At 33.6% G+C, this 13,573-nt stretch overlaps 1 protein-coding gene across 1 annotated transcript; it reads right to left on the bottom strand.

Moving 5' to 3' along the window:
• Positions 1 to 562: 562 nt before the first annotated feature.
• On the bottom strand, positions 563 to 6,832 carry spout1 (SPOUT domain containing methyltransferase 1). Its single transcript, XM_074690169.1, has 12 exons — positions 6,746 to 6,832; positions 6,622 to 6,661; positions 5,924 to 6,037; positions 5,673 to 5,832; positions 5,497 to 5,586; positions 5,360 to 5,409; positions 3,636 to 3,766; positions 3,304 to 3,376; positions 3,126 to 3,224; positions 2,869 to 2,971; positions 903 to 1,050; positions 563 to 809 (listed from the first exon to the last, which is right to left on the bottom strand). The coding sequence occupies exons 1-12, from the start codon at positions 6,791 to 6,793 to the stop codon at positions 723 to 725; spliced, it is 1,143 nt and encodes a 380-aa protein (XP_074546270.1). The 5' UTR covers positions 6,794 to 6,832; the 3' UTR covers positions 563 to 722.
• Between the last annotated feature and the right edge of the window lie 6,741 nt (positions 6,833 to 13,573).

The following is a 13,573-nucleotide window of genomic DNA, read 5'->3' on the forward strand; positions in this document are numbered from 1 at the left end:
GTTTTTTTTTTTTTTGATAAAGAAGTCAGACAGTAGAGAAATGTCTGACCTTTTTCCGTATTCTAAATTTAAAGTCTGTAAATGACCTCTTGTTAATATTCTAAGGTATTTTTAAAACTGAGGCCTGAACATTGAAGTGACTTATTTAATCCTGACTTGCCAGTAGAAATTTCAGTTTATTTCCTTGCGAAATTATGACATCAAATTAAAAAGATATAAATATTTTTTTTCTAAAGAATTCAAAGATTTTAAGTCATAAAGAGGGTAGGCCCGTGATAAAGTCTCCTACTTTTTTGAAATTCTAACTCAAAAGTCAGAATTTAAAGTTTTTCCCCAGAATCCTGAGATCAAATTTAGGATTCAAACTTTTCAGAATTCAGAATCCTTACTTGAGAGGAAAGCTGTTGATAATTCAGATCATCATAACTCTAAATCACAGGTACAATTTTGACATTCTGATTTTAAAGAACTCTAAAATGAAAAGGAGAATTCTAACTTTATTCTCAGAATTTCATCTCTTCTGAATTTGAAGTCAGAGTTTTAAAAAATGTAAAAAACAAACAAACAAAAAAAAATACTGCTCCTCACTTTAAAAAAATATATCCCCCCTATCAGTAGAAGCTGTTTTCACAGCTGTGGAAATCACCTGCTGGTTTAATGTAATAACAGAAAATAAAGAGGATCAGAGAAACAACACGTCAGCTAAATATCGTCTCTTGTTGCTAACTCTTTAATGAACCATTGGAAACGTCTGTGAAGGCAGCAGCGATCTTCTGTCTCAACCCCGCCATGGAAACCAAGATGGCCTCCTGAAAAAAAAGAAGAAACTCAATCACAATATTTCCTCATGTCAAAGAATGTAGTCACAGTAACATGTGGTATGGGCTCTGATTGGCTCTCACCTCTGTGCGAATGGTCCTGCTGCCCTGACCCGGGCACGTGTTGAGGTACAGGTCGAATAAAGCACTGGGGTCAGTCACGTTCAGTTTCTGGTCGGCGTCCACACTGGCCTCTAGTCCCTGAAGACCTCCGAAAACTACCAGGAGATGCCTGAGGGTGGAAAAAGAGCAAGAGTTCATTAAAATACAAAGCTGAACAGTTGTTTTCAATCTGTTTTTAAGCACAGGGAGAGCTAAATGCTAATGTCAGCACATTATTAATCACTACTAAAATGTCATCGATTATTTTTTCATTAATACATTTCTAGATCAACAAAATCAATCTGCAGACAGAGAGCACAGATCAGATGATGTTACTTAAAGAAATCCAATATTCAGTCCACTATGAGTGAGCACTTAGGAGCATTAAGCACGTTTGCTTTGCTCACTGGAAACGCAAGTACAGCTGGGGTCAGAGTGAAAATTCAGCCAGGGAAGATTTGGTCGGTTGAGCTAAATTTGAAAGAGGAAGGGAATCAAAGGATCACAACAGTATGACTCATCCTTTCAGCATCAGAGTGTCTCAGCTGTAGACTTTGAAAAGATAAAGACATCAGTTCTTATGGCGCCTGAAAAAAAAAGAAACTCTCTTCCAAGGCCCTGGAGCCTCATGTGGCTCTTTGACTCCTTTGCAGTTGCTCCTTGTAGCTTTAAAAAATCTTTAATTCTGTGTGGATGGATTCATTAAACTGACAACAGGCCAGCTGTATATACATGCATAATATGTGGCAAAACATGAGCAAAAAACTATGACTAGAGCAAAGTATTCCATACATGTAATAAAGCCAAGTTTTGTTTTAAATTATTATTTTTTTTAACGTTTTGCAAATGAAAATTATTTTTGCCTTTTTGTGATTCACAACCTATTTCAAGTTTTTGCTGTTTTAAATTTTTTGAAACTTTTTTAATATTTTACTATTTTTGAAATTTTAACAACTTTTTGAAATTTTGATAGTTCAAAAATTTCTGCAACTTTTTGAAATTTCAAAATTGTTGACTATTTTTGCCTTTTTGTGTTTCAAAATGTATTTTTAATTTTTGCTTTTCTTTAAGAATTTTTTGCGTCTTTTTAAAATTTTATAATTTTTTAAGTTTTTTTTGCAACTTCTTGGAATTTCAAAATTGTTGAGTATTTTTGCTTTTTAGTGTTTTACAATTTATTTCAAAATTTTGCCTTTTTTTTTTTAGAAATGTTTGAAATTTTTATAGTTTTTGAAATTTTTTGCAACTTTTTAAAATGTCAAACTTGTTAAGTAATTTTGCCTTTTTGTTTCACAATTTATTTTAAATATTTGCTTTTTTTTCCAAGAAATTTTCTGCAACTTTTTAAAATTGTAATAGTATTTGAATTAAAAAAAAAAAAAAAATCAAAATTGTCCAGTATTTTTTGCCTTTATGTGTTTCACAATCTAACTTTAATTTTTGCATTTTTTACATTTTTTTTTGCAACTTTTGGAAAATTTAAATTTTTGACATTATGCAAATTAATGAATTTTTCTTCTGTTTTGGGGGAAATGTTTGAATTTTTTTTCGATTTAAAAAAAATCTCTGTAGTTGTAAATTTATTAAAACTAAGATATCACATGCATTTATATTAATTGAAAAAAAACTTCTCGTTTAGATAAACATTCACTTGATTTTGACTGTGTTTGGAATTTTATGTATAGTTAAAGTAGATTTTGTGGCTCTGTAATGACTATAATCCAGATGAGCTCCAATAAAGTAAAGGTGGCAGACCCCTGAGTCAGTCTGAGGTAAAGAAGTGAAACTGAAAATCTTTTAAAGCCAAAATGACAGAAAAAAGTCCAGGTGGCCTCTATGATACTTAGGTGATAAAAGGAAGCAGGATAAACAAGATGCTACTTGCTAATGTTGTGCACATAAATCAGTGACCACTGATGAGTTTCCTGACTTTTTGCTCTGAACCTACTTGAACGGCTTCAGCGACGTTTGGTCCAGGCTGCTGCCTCTCTCCGACGTTCCAACAGTCAGGTCGTATCCGTCTTTGTACGGACTCTCGGTGAAAACTGCACCTGCGTTTAAAAACCCACAGATTAAAACACTCCCAGCAGGGTTAAGCCTCATACTTAATTCTTACACAACATTTATTTTTAGCCTTTAATCCTGAAGTGATGCTGCAAATTTTTCCTGGAGCGCGTCTCTGAGTGATGGAGGAAAATGACTCACTGAGACACGACGCCAGGCGGACGCTGTAGCCCCAGTAGAGACCTCCTTCTGTTCTGGGGACATGTGGAGCCACCACCACACCTTGAAAGAGTTTACTCTCTGAAAATAACCAATAACCAAAATATGAGTGATTATACATTAAATGCATTCAATGAAAGAGCTTGGTGAGAAAAGTTACCTTGATTCTGCGTGTCACTGAGCTGCACTGTGACTCGAAGTCCAGACTGGAGCTGTTTATCAATGCGAACATCCTTAGGGAGAGAGAGGCAAACATGGTTAGATCAGAGCAGATTAGCGGCTGCTAGCTAGCATAAATAAAAAACATGATCTCCAGACCCTGCTAATCAAATTTCCTGGACGTCTTTGTCTGCGTGGTATTGACTGATTTACAATAAAAGTCTTTGAGTTTTTTATACTAATGCACACTTGAATTGATCAACCAGAACACTGAAATGGATTAAATCTGTCTGAGTGTAACCCCGACAGTCACCTCCACAGAGACAAACTCACTTTTCTCATTCCACAGTTCACTAATGATCCCTTCCCTTGTTTGATTGGTCGGTCCAGGACGATTCCTTCTCTGTATTCTGATTCGTCGTCCATCCTCATGTGGTGAGGAGAGTCCAAAGGGTTCAGTAAACCTGCAAGAACAGCACACGGGTCGAGGTCATAAGTGAGGGGAAACAGCTGCATCCAGTCTTGGCAAAACAAGATAAAGCTGTGTTGCAGCACAGATAATTTCCTCTGTCATAAATTTCACTGATTTAATTCAAATGGGTCGAAGATATCTGGGTCTTTAAATGTTGCATCATATTTGCAGTAGCTCCTTGTAGCTTTAAAAAAATATTCATGAAATAAAGAATAGTTATTTTTCTTCCAGAGGGTATTGATGAATAAAGACACTGACACTAAATAAAATCATGTGTTAACATTTAGTTGAACAAAATCTTCATCCCATCTGTCTTTTAATCCTGCCACCGCTCTACTTCACCTCCTACAACATCAACAGCCCACCAACTTTCCATGCACCTGTGGCTAACCTCAAGTTTTACAGCCCTGGGAAGATAACTACATCTACAAAAAGACTCATCTGGACTGTCTTTTTGAAGAAAACACAGATTTTAATTCTGTGTGGATGGATTTAACTGACAACGTGCCAACTTAATATACATGCTTGATATCTGGCAAAACATAAGCTAAAAAGATGACTTGGGCAAAGTAATCCATATATGCAATGAAATCCAAGACTTGAATTATTTTTTCTTTTTGCAACTTTCTAAAATTTTATGATTGATAAGTTTTGTTTTGTTTTTTTACCTTTGAGTGTTTCACAATTTATTTTACATTTTTGCAACAGAATCGTAACAGTTCTTGAAATTTTTACAACTTTCTGAAATTTCAAAACTGTTAAGTATTTTGCCTTTTTGTGTTTGCATTTATTTTAAGACAGTTTTGCAACTTTTTAAATTTCAATAGACGAAGACATTTTTGCAACTTTTTAAAATTTCAAAATTGTAACAATTTTTTGTCTTTTTGTGTTTCACAAATTAATTAAATTTTTTTCTAAATTTATTTTTCTTTTTTTCAATTTATTCAATTTTTCCTTGTTTGGAAACTTTTGCAATTTTTTTTTTATTTTAATAGTTTTTGAATTTTTTACAACTTGTTGAAATTTCTTACATGTTTGATATTTTGCAAATTTATGAAATGTTCCTTTTTTGGAAATGTTTGAAAATGTTTTACATTTCAAAATCTTTTCAATAGCTGCAAATTTATTAAAACTAAAAAAATGTGGCAAGATGAGTAAAGCAATGATATCAATATAAATTATCCATTTCAAGAATTCTTTCAAAAATTTCAAAATAGATTTATTAATTTTTTTGCAAATTTTTGAAATTTTAAAATTCTTTGATAATTTCGCATTTTCTTAAATTTCTTTTTTTTTTAAATCTTAAGATCCTTTGATATTTTTGCAATTTTTTTAAAATATATTTATTTTTTATATTAATATAAATTTTCTTAATTCAAATTTGGGGATCAGAGATCAGCTCATTCTTTACATATGAAACTGATCTTATAAACCTCCAGGAAGGTCTGACAGCCAGCCACTGTTGCTTTTTGCTCTGAGACCTAAAACTCAGGACACTTTTTTGGTTGTTTAAGTCAAAACATAAAGATTTTATTCTTCCAAAAGTCTTGAAGAATTGCAGAAACTCAGGAAACTACAGTCTTACCTGCATATTGTAAATCTCGATGCTTTGGGAAAAACCATTTCCGTAGATACCTGAAGGGAAAAAAAGAAAAAAGACCTTTAATACCAGTCAGTCAAACTGGGCTTGTACTGGTGATCTAACTCTTAAGTTCTTCTTACTGGGGACACTCCAGGAACTGGAGTATTCTGGCGAGCTGAATACAAGCATGTCCTTTTTTTCCAACTCCTTTGAATTCTCCTTCAACGCTCCTGTGGGACGAAGAAAAAGGTAAACACTCTCTGTTGATTTCAGATGTTTTGAGGATCCTTGCCTAAAAATACGCCATCTGACTTACTTGACGTCTTCTCCTTGCTCATCAAACACGACTATCTCATCGACACAGAACACCACGCAGGCTCGAGCGATCTGTCCAGCCAGGTACGTGCGGAGCTCAGGGGATTGAGCGTTATCCAGGACGGACCCTGGCAGGGCGATGCTCACCGTGTAATCTCGACCTAACAGACACACAAGCGGGTCACACATCATAGCTCTTGATTAAGAGATACCACAGACTCCCAGTGATTGAGGAGAAGAAGAGGTTTTTACCTTTTTTGATTTGTTTCTGTTCAAGTTTGGCAGCCTCTGCAGCCTCCAGCTCCTTCTGCTTTTCCAGCTGTTTGATTGTTTTTATCTCTTTTCTTTGTTTCTGAGTCTCTTTTACTGTCAGGGAACAAGAATGAGTGGCTCTAATGAAAAATCTGCTCTGTCCACAAACTTAAACACCAATCAAGATAAAATTTTCAATTTTTATTATAATTTTATTACAGTTTTCAGTCTCCAATTTCTAAATCCCAATCTAATTTGTAGAAGTTTGAGTGAAAACAACTAACTCTAGATAAACAGAAAAAATCCAAATATCCAATTTTAATTAGCATTTTAAGTAGGATTTAACACATTTTCACAAAACAAATAATAAAATATTAATTTTAGTGAAAAACAGTTGATTTTTAGTGAAGTTCATCTTAAAAAAATTGAGCATCCAGGATAACAACAGGGGACTAACTGCTAATCTTATAATAAAGTCTGTATTAATGTTGCTCCCCACACACACATGCTAAAAACTGCTTAAAATTTATAACACAAACAACAAAATCCAAATCGATAAAACCATCCTCGTACTTAAAATCGCTTTAACTTTGAATTAAAACGTCTTAACTTCTTTCCTCGGCCTCAGACTCACATCAAACTGACACATGTAGCTGGAACTGTTAGCCTCATGTAGCTAACGTTAGCTGTTTACTTACGTTCTGCTTTCCGTTTCTTCCAGTCCACGCGCTCCACGGGCTGAAAAATAAATAAAATATAAATTGAATCAAAAAACATCATAAATAATGTGATTTTTGTTTTGCCACAATCACGTTAAAGTACCTGAGGGGACAACATTTTGTGTTTTTTAGCTGCAACACTAGTGGACATTTTTAACACACAGCGACATGCGACTTTTATTTACTTCCGGGGCCACCGTTTCAAAATAAAAGTCGTCTGAACATGTTTGGTTGTATCAAACGTAACGCGGAAATTTCTCAAATTGTGCTCAAACTAAACCTTAATTATCAACCATAAGCTCGAAAAATCAATAAAGGTACGTTTTTTTGTGCGTGTGTGTTTTGAAAGTCCCTTTTTTTTGTAATCCGCTTTATTTTTTATCTTTATTTCCCCCTCACTTTCAGTTTAATGAGAGCACCGTAGCGCCAAAAAAGTAAAAAAAAAAAAAAAAAAAAAACACGAAAAATGTTTTAACTCTTCTCTTTCTTGTGTTGTTTTGTGTATATTTTTGTGCATCTTTGTTGGATGATTGCTGTATCTTCGCCTATGGCTGCAACTATGTGTATATTGTTAATTGTACTTTGGTAATACTAAAAAAAAATACAAAAAAGGAATCCAAAAACAAAAGAATCTTCAGTACTGTAATAACTTTAATTGCACATTCTTACGTTTAAAACAAACAAACAAACAAAAAAGAAAAAAAAACAAAAAAAAACACGAAAAAGACCAACTTCCGGTTTGTCTTTTCCGCTATGTTTTGACGATTGGTGATGATCAGTCCCTGCAGATGGGTGCTTTAGCTCAATTTACTCTTCTCCATTTGTAAAATAAGTGCTTGTTTTTAAGTACTTTTAAATTGTTTAATGCAAACATTTGTACAGGAATCAAGAGAAAGAAAACAGAAAACAGCATAATTTTCCAACCTCAAACTGAGTATTGTCTCACGTCAACTTTTTTTTAACTTTTATTTTTGTTTTATCTTTTTTTTTTCTTTTAAATAAAGGACTGCAAGCTTTTATAAACTCAGTCCCCCGGAGAATTTATTTTTATTTTATTTTATTTATTTAATTCTTTTATAATTAAAAATTGATACAAAGAAAAAATAAAAGATCCCCTAAACGGAATGAAAAGGAGCAGAAAGAATAAAAACTCTCATTGTATCTGCCCCTTCTTTCACAGGATACAAATCAAAAAATCACATAACAATAATATAAGAAAATAAAAAAGTCTTAAGTGAAAATGCATAATTTCATTTTAAATATAAATAAATAAATAAATAAATAAATAAGTAAATAAATAAATAAATAAGTAGATCTTACATGTTGTGTTTCATTGTATCTTTGTATTAGATATGCCATTCATTTTTATTCTGGATGTAATTCTGACACAGACCACCAGGTGGAGCCTAAAAGTCAAGGCACCATGTAAATGGATATTGATGAGACATATTCAGACCAAGCTGATTTTAAGATTTTTGAATGTTAATAGATAACGCAGTACTCCAGTTTTGATACTTTATTTAAAACCATACCCACGAAAGCCAAAATTCCACCAAGACAAATTGTCTGAGTTTGGTCCATTTCATCATTTTATATTTTTTTGGTGGATTCAGTTTGTCTTGTGGATATGGGACTCATTGTTTAGATATTTATTGCAGAGTTAAGTCAAAGTTCAAAAGCTTTATCCTTCTGCGCTGATGCTAATGTATGGTTGTGCTGATATGGAGGAAATTAATACACTACACTCAGCTTTTCCCCTCTTGAGCCAACACTGCCACCGAGTGGTCTCAAATAAGGACAGCTATAAAAACTGGAGACGAAAGAGAGACCACATTTACTTATTTTCCTCTCAAATGGCAGTCTCTCCCGCAAACAAGATGAAGGTAAAGAATTCAGGCTGTAGTCAGGTGTAGTGGATAGACATTTACTGACTCCAGTGTTTGTGTGTTTGTGTGTGTGTGTTTCAGATCAAGTTGACGTTTTATCTCAGGCAGGGTACTGTCCACTTCTTGGGTTTCCAAACTTTCCTCAGCTTGGGCCAGGTGTTGAATTTTTCAACAGAAACCCAGAATACAAACCACAGAGAGTGAAGCAGTACCAGGGCATCGTGGTTTGGGAAACTTAAAACATAAATAAATACATATTTGTAAAAAAAAAACAAATAAATAAAAAAAAAAAAAGAAAAGAAAAAATCTTTGAGGAGAAAAACAAACAAAAAAAATGAATGAATAAATAAATAAACAAAACAACACCTACTTTTAAAACAGGCCAACTCATGAGATTTCATAGAGAAATATCTAAACACCACCAAATGAGCATGAAAACAGAAATAACCATCTGCTGGCTGAAGCAGATATTTCAAGCTCGTTGACACCGCCGATCACCTGATACTAACTGATTCAGGTTTATCTTCCCTGTCTTCTTTATTTCTATTAATCAGCTTAACTTTTCTTATCTTATCCCCGGGGTACAACTTCTGTGTTTTATTTTCTTAAGCAAGTTTTAACAGGTAGATATTTTCAGGATTTTCCAAGGTTCTTAATTTTCTCTTGTCGCCTTTCTGCATCACAGTTTTATTAGATCAAATCAAACCAAAATTTGGTTATAGAGCACTTTTCATACGCTAAAACATATGACAAGTTGCTTTAAATGTATAAAAGGAGCCCCCACTCTCTCCAACCCTCCACTTCCATTATGGCACACACACACAGACACACACACACACTCTCAGAGATAATGTGGTTATGGAATGCGTAGCTGAGTACAGAGGAGCCAGATCAGGAAACACACTCACAGGAGGCCATCTGCACTGGGCGCCTCCACTCGGGCGCCCACCTTGCTGCAGGCCAGGGAAGCACTGCCACAGACCCCCACCCCCCAGTCTACCACGAGACAGAGACATCCCAGCCAGAACCCAGTGCAGAGGGCCCCCCACTGAGGAAACACTGGAGAAATGGAATAAAAACTTAAAACTATATGGGCTGAGAAAATAAATGGTTAGAATATGGCTAAAATGTAAATAAAGGCTAAGACAAGCTAAGAAATGTACTAAAATGTAAACTGAAAAAATAAATGAAAGGTAAATAAATAAATGTAAAATAAATAAATAGAAAATAAACGGTTAAATAATTAATTAATTAAAAAAAAAAAAAGATAAAAATGTTATCATACAATAAATAAATAAATAAACAAGAAAATAAAATAAATAAACACTTAATCAATTAATTAAAATAAATAAAAAAATATCAGCATACAACGAATAAATAAATAAATAATCAATAAAATAAAATAAATAAATGAAAAATAATAAACAGAAAATAAATAAATAAATAAATAAATGAATACATAATTAAATAAAATAAATGAAAAAATGTTAGCATACAATGAAAAATAAATAATAAACAATTGTATAAAATAAATAAATGAAAAATTATAAACAGAAAACAAACAAATAATTAAATAAATAAATAAATAAATAAATAAATAAATAAATAAATAAATAAATAAATAGGTTAGATGATCAAAAAGTAATATAGGATTAATTAAAAAAATTATACATTAGTAAAAAGCCAAATGAAAGCAGGTCATGAGCTGCTTTTAAAAATATGAACATTCTCTGAGGCCTTCAGCTCTCTCTGCTGGCTGTTCCTCAGACACACATTTTAATCTATGTGCTTATTTTTCCTCGTTTTGTTTAAAGACAGCCCCTCCTCAATTGGACCACTTAGAAAATAATCACTTAAAAGTCTGGACTGCAAAGCAGTTGATGGTTTTGTGGTTTGAGCTGGTTCTTGGTTTGAGTCCCAGCTGGAGCATTCCTGAGCAGAACAAAAATACTCTGACGTCCACTCACTGCAGCTCTAAGAATAGATTATAAGAATTTAGACAGGACGTAAGGATAGCATATCAGCGTCTGCATGGTGGCACATCAGCGTGGTGGATAGCAAAGCTGCCTCAAGGTTGGCTGCTTCTGGGTTTGAGTCCTCGCCGTAGTCTTGTGGTCTTGGAATGTTCTGGCTCCTTCCCGCTGGAGTCTTGGCTGAAGCTTCAGAACCGTCTCAGAGGAAAAGCAAGTCAATAAACCAGAGACAAGAAGCACAGTGGTGTGATGGTAAAGGCAGCTACGTCACAGAGAAGAGGTCGTTTGAGGCTGCTGCCGGCTGAGCTGGAACGGTGGCGGGGTTGCGAGCAACAAAAGTGAAAGAGGAGAAGAAGAAGAGAGGTTCTGACCTTTGACCTACATCCTCCGACAGTGGATGGGTTTTAAATTGGGACCTTTTTCCTGTCTTGATGGACTAAAATCATGTTTTAAACTTCAAAACCAGTGGCCTGTTTCCTCAAGGACGTGAAAAAGGAGCTATTGAAGACTAGCAGCTAAACCATTACATCTGAATAGACACTTCATGCACACACACACTACTATACTGGTGTTAAACCTCCGGTGGACTTACTGGAAACTGGAAAACAGTGTATAAAACTTCCATCTTTTCATCGTGAAGCTTAAAGAGAGTGCGCAGCGAACAGACAAAAACGCAGACACACATAAACATACGACAAATGGAATTGACAGGGACTTTTGTTCTGACTGTTAATTCCCAGCAGCCCTCTGCAGGGAGTCATGGTAACTGTTCACCAGCCGGCTCTTTCTTTAATGATCGCTAACTGTACCCTGTATTTATTCACTCTGTACTTTGAGTGATGGCTCCAGTTAACAAAAACTCTCGCAGTGCTCTTTGGATGGTGCTCGAGCCGTGCTGGGCTGTGATTCTGGTGCTTTGGAGAATGATTTATGACGCTTTGATAGTGTCACCGAGCAGCGATCCAGATCCTGATCAGCTGATTGTTATTCTGTGAGGATCTATGAGAGAGTTAGAAATAAGGTTACATGGTTGATATTTGCGATCCATCTAACATTGACAATATTCTTTAACTCATTTTAACTAATCAAATAGCAAAACTAGTGCCCTTAATGGATTTTATACAATCCGTGACATTTTTGTTAGTTCCACCAGAGCAGAGCCTGGGGTGGCCCTATTGTAATAATAATTAATAAAATAAAATAAAATAAAATAAAAACAACGACAACGACAACGACAACGACAACAACAATAATAATAATAATAATAATAATAATAATAATAATAATAATAATAATAATAATAATAGATATGATAATGATAATATAATAATAATAATAATAATAATAATAATAATAATAATAATAATAATAATAATAATAATAATAATAATTAAAATGATATTAATAAACTTTATTTGTATAGTACTTTTCAAAACCAATGTTACAATTTGCTTTATGTAATAAAAACAAACAGTAAAGAGAAATGAAATAGAACAAGTAAAGAGAGGTAAAAAAGAAATGTGAGGAAAAATATAGAAATATATCAAATACTTAGAACCACCACAAGATTAATGAAATGAAAACATCTGCAATGAATAAATAAATCTATAGATAAATAAGAAAATGAATAAATAAAAATTGATTTAATAAATGAATAAATAAAAAAATAAAATAAAATAAAATAAAATAAAACAAAATTAAATAAGATAAAATAAAATAAAATAAAAGATTAAAAATATTAAAACAACAAAAGTTAAAGGATTTAAGATCCCACCCTCAGAGGTTTGGGGTAAGTCTGTGTCCCAGTACGGCCACCTCAGTCAGGAATGTCTGGCTCTGATGCTACAGTTGTGAACAGTTTTCTCATAAATCTTGATCATTTAGAAAGTTAAAATCTCATCATCTTAAGGAAAAAAAGGTGACCTAATAATCAAAATCTTTCCAAAAATACTGTCTCATTTGACTCTTTAATTGATAACATTTTCCTTTAACATTCTACCAAAGAATCTATAAACAAATTATGCCAACAACTGATGAATTTGAGCCTAAAAAAGTTAGTGACCACAAAACTACAACAGTGAGGAGATTCACAGATCAAAGTTACTCTGAGTCATGCCTTTCAGCGATCAGCCTGGGGCTGGTGCAGCATGAATTGTAGTTTAGGTGACTCGCTAACCGCAGAGCTACACCTTCCTGCTTCCAAGCTGCTACGCCACGTCTGGCATCACCTATGTAAACAAAAACCACTGTTATGAAGAATGATCGCTCTATTAATTCATCCTGCCACACTTACACAGTAGTATATGTGTCAGGTCTGTCGGTAAATGATTATATATGAGACAGCAAAGAACAAGACTACAGGGCAGAGATGTTGCATTTCCTGTTTTCATATTGTTCAGATAAAACAAAACCTTATCTGTGAAAGACAGACATAATAACATAACTTTACAGTTACTAAGTCACTGGTTCTACACTGGAAACATCTCCTACGTTTATTTAAAGAAACTCTGAGAAACAGATAGATTTCAAAATTAGCCACACTTAAGGCTTGTGGCTACATAACAGACATACCATGACTTTATCCTTTAGAGTCATTAAAGGATGAATGTTTTTAAAAAAGGCCCATATATGGAGCTACAGGCTAGAGTTGAGAAAAAGTTCCCACAAACTTGAACAGCACAAACTGCCTTTTGTGGAGGCATTCATTGCACTGTTTTGTTCTCTTCATCAAAATATTGTAGTATTGTTTATTAGGGTTGTACAGAAGCTATACACAGACCTGTGGGATACAGTTACTATTAATGTTTTATTTATTTGTTAATTTTTTATTTTTACTGTTATAGTTTGGTCTTTTTGTACGCACAAGTATGGATGTGTCTATAATGTCATTTGGTGCAAATCTGCTTAGTATGAGTAGATGTGTGCGTATAGATGTTTGTAGTCTGTTCTACAATCTTTAAATGTAATATCATGTACATTATTTGTTCACCTTTTGTTATAAAACTTGAAAACTGATAAAAGCATTTTTTTTTAATTAAGAAATGGATACCTTAACATTATTGTACTAAGTGA

The sequence above is a fragment of the Halichoeres trimaculatus genome, unplaced genomic scaffold, assembly GCF_033239565.1.
Source record: "Halichoeres trimaculatus isolate MK-OKI-2021-1 unplaced genomic scaffold, fHalTri1.1 fHalTri1_scaffold_16, whole genome shotgun sequence".
Classification (NCBI taxonomy): domain Eukaryota; kingdom Metazoa; phylum Chordata; class Actinopteri; order Labriformes; family Labridae; genus Halichoeres; species Halichoeres trimaculatus.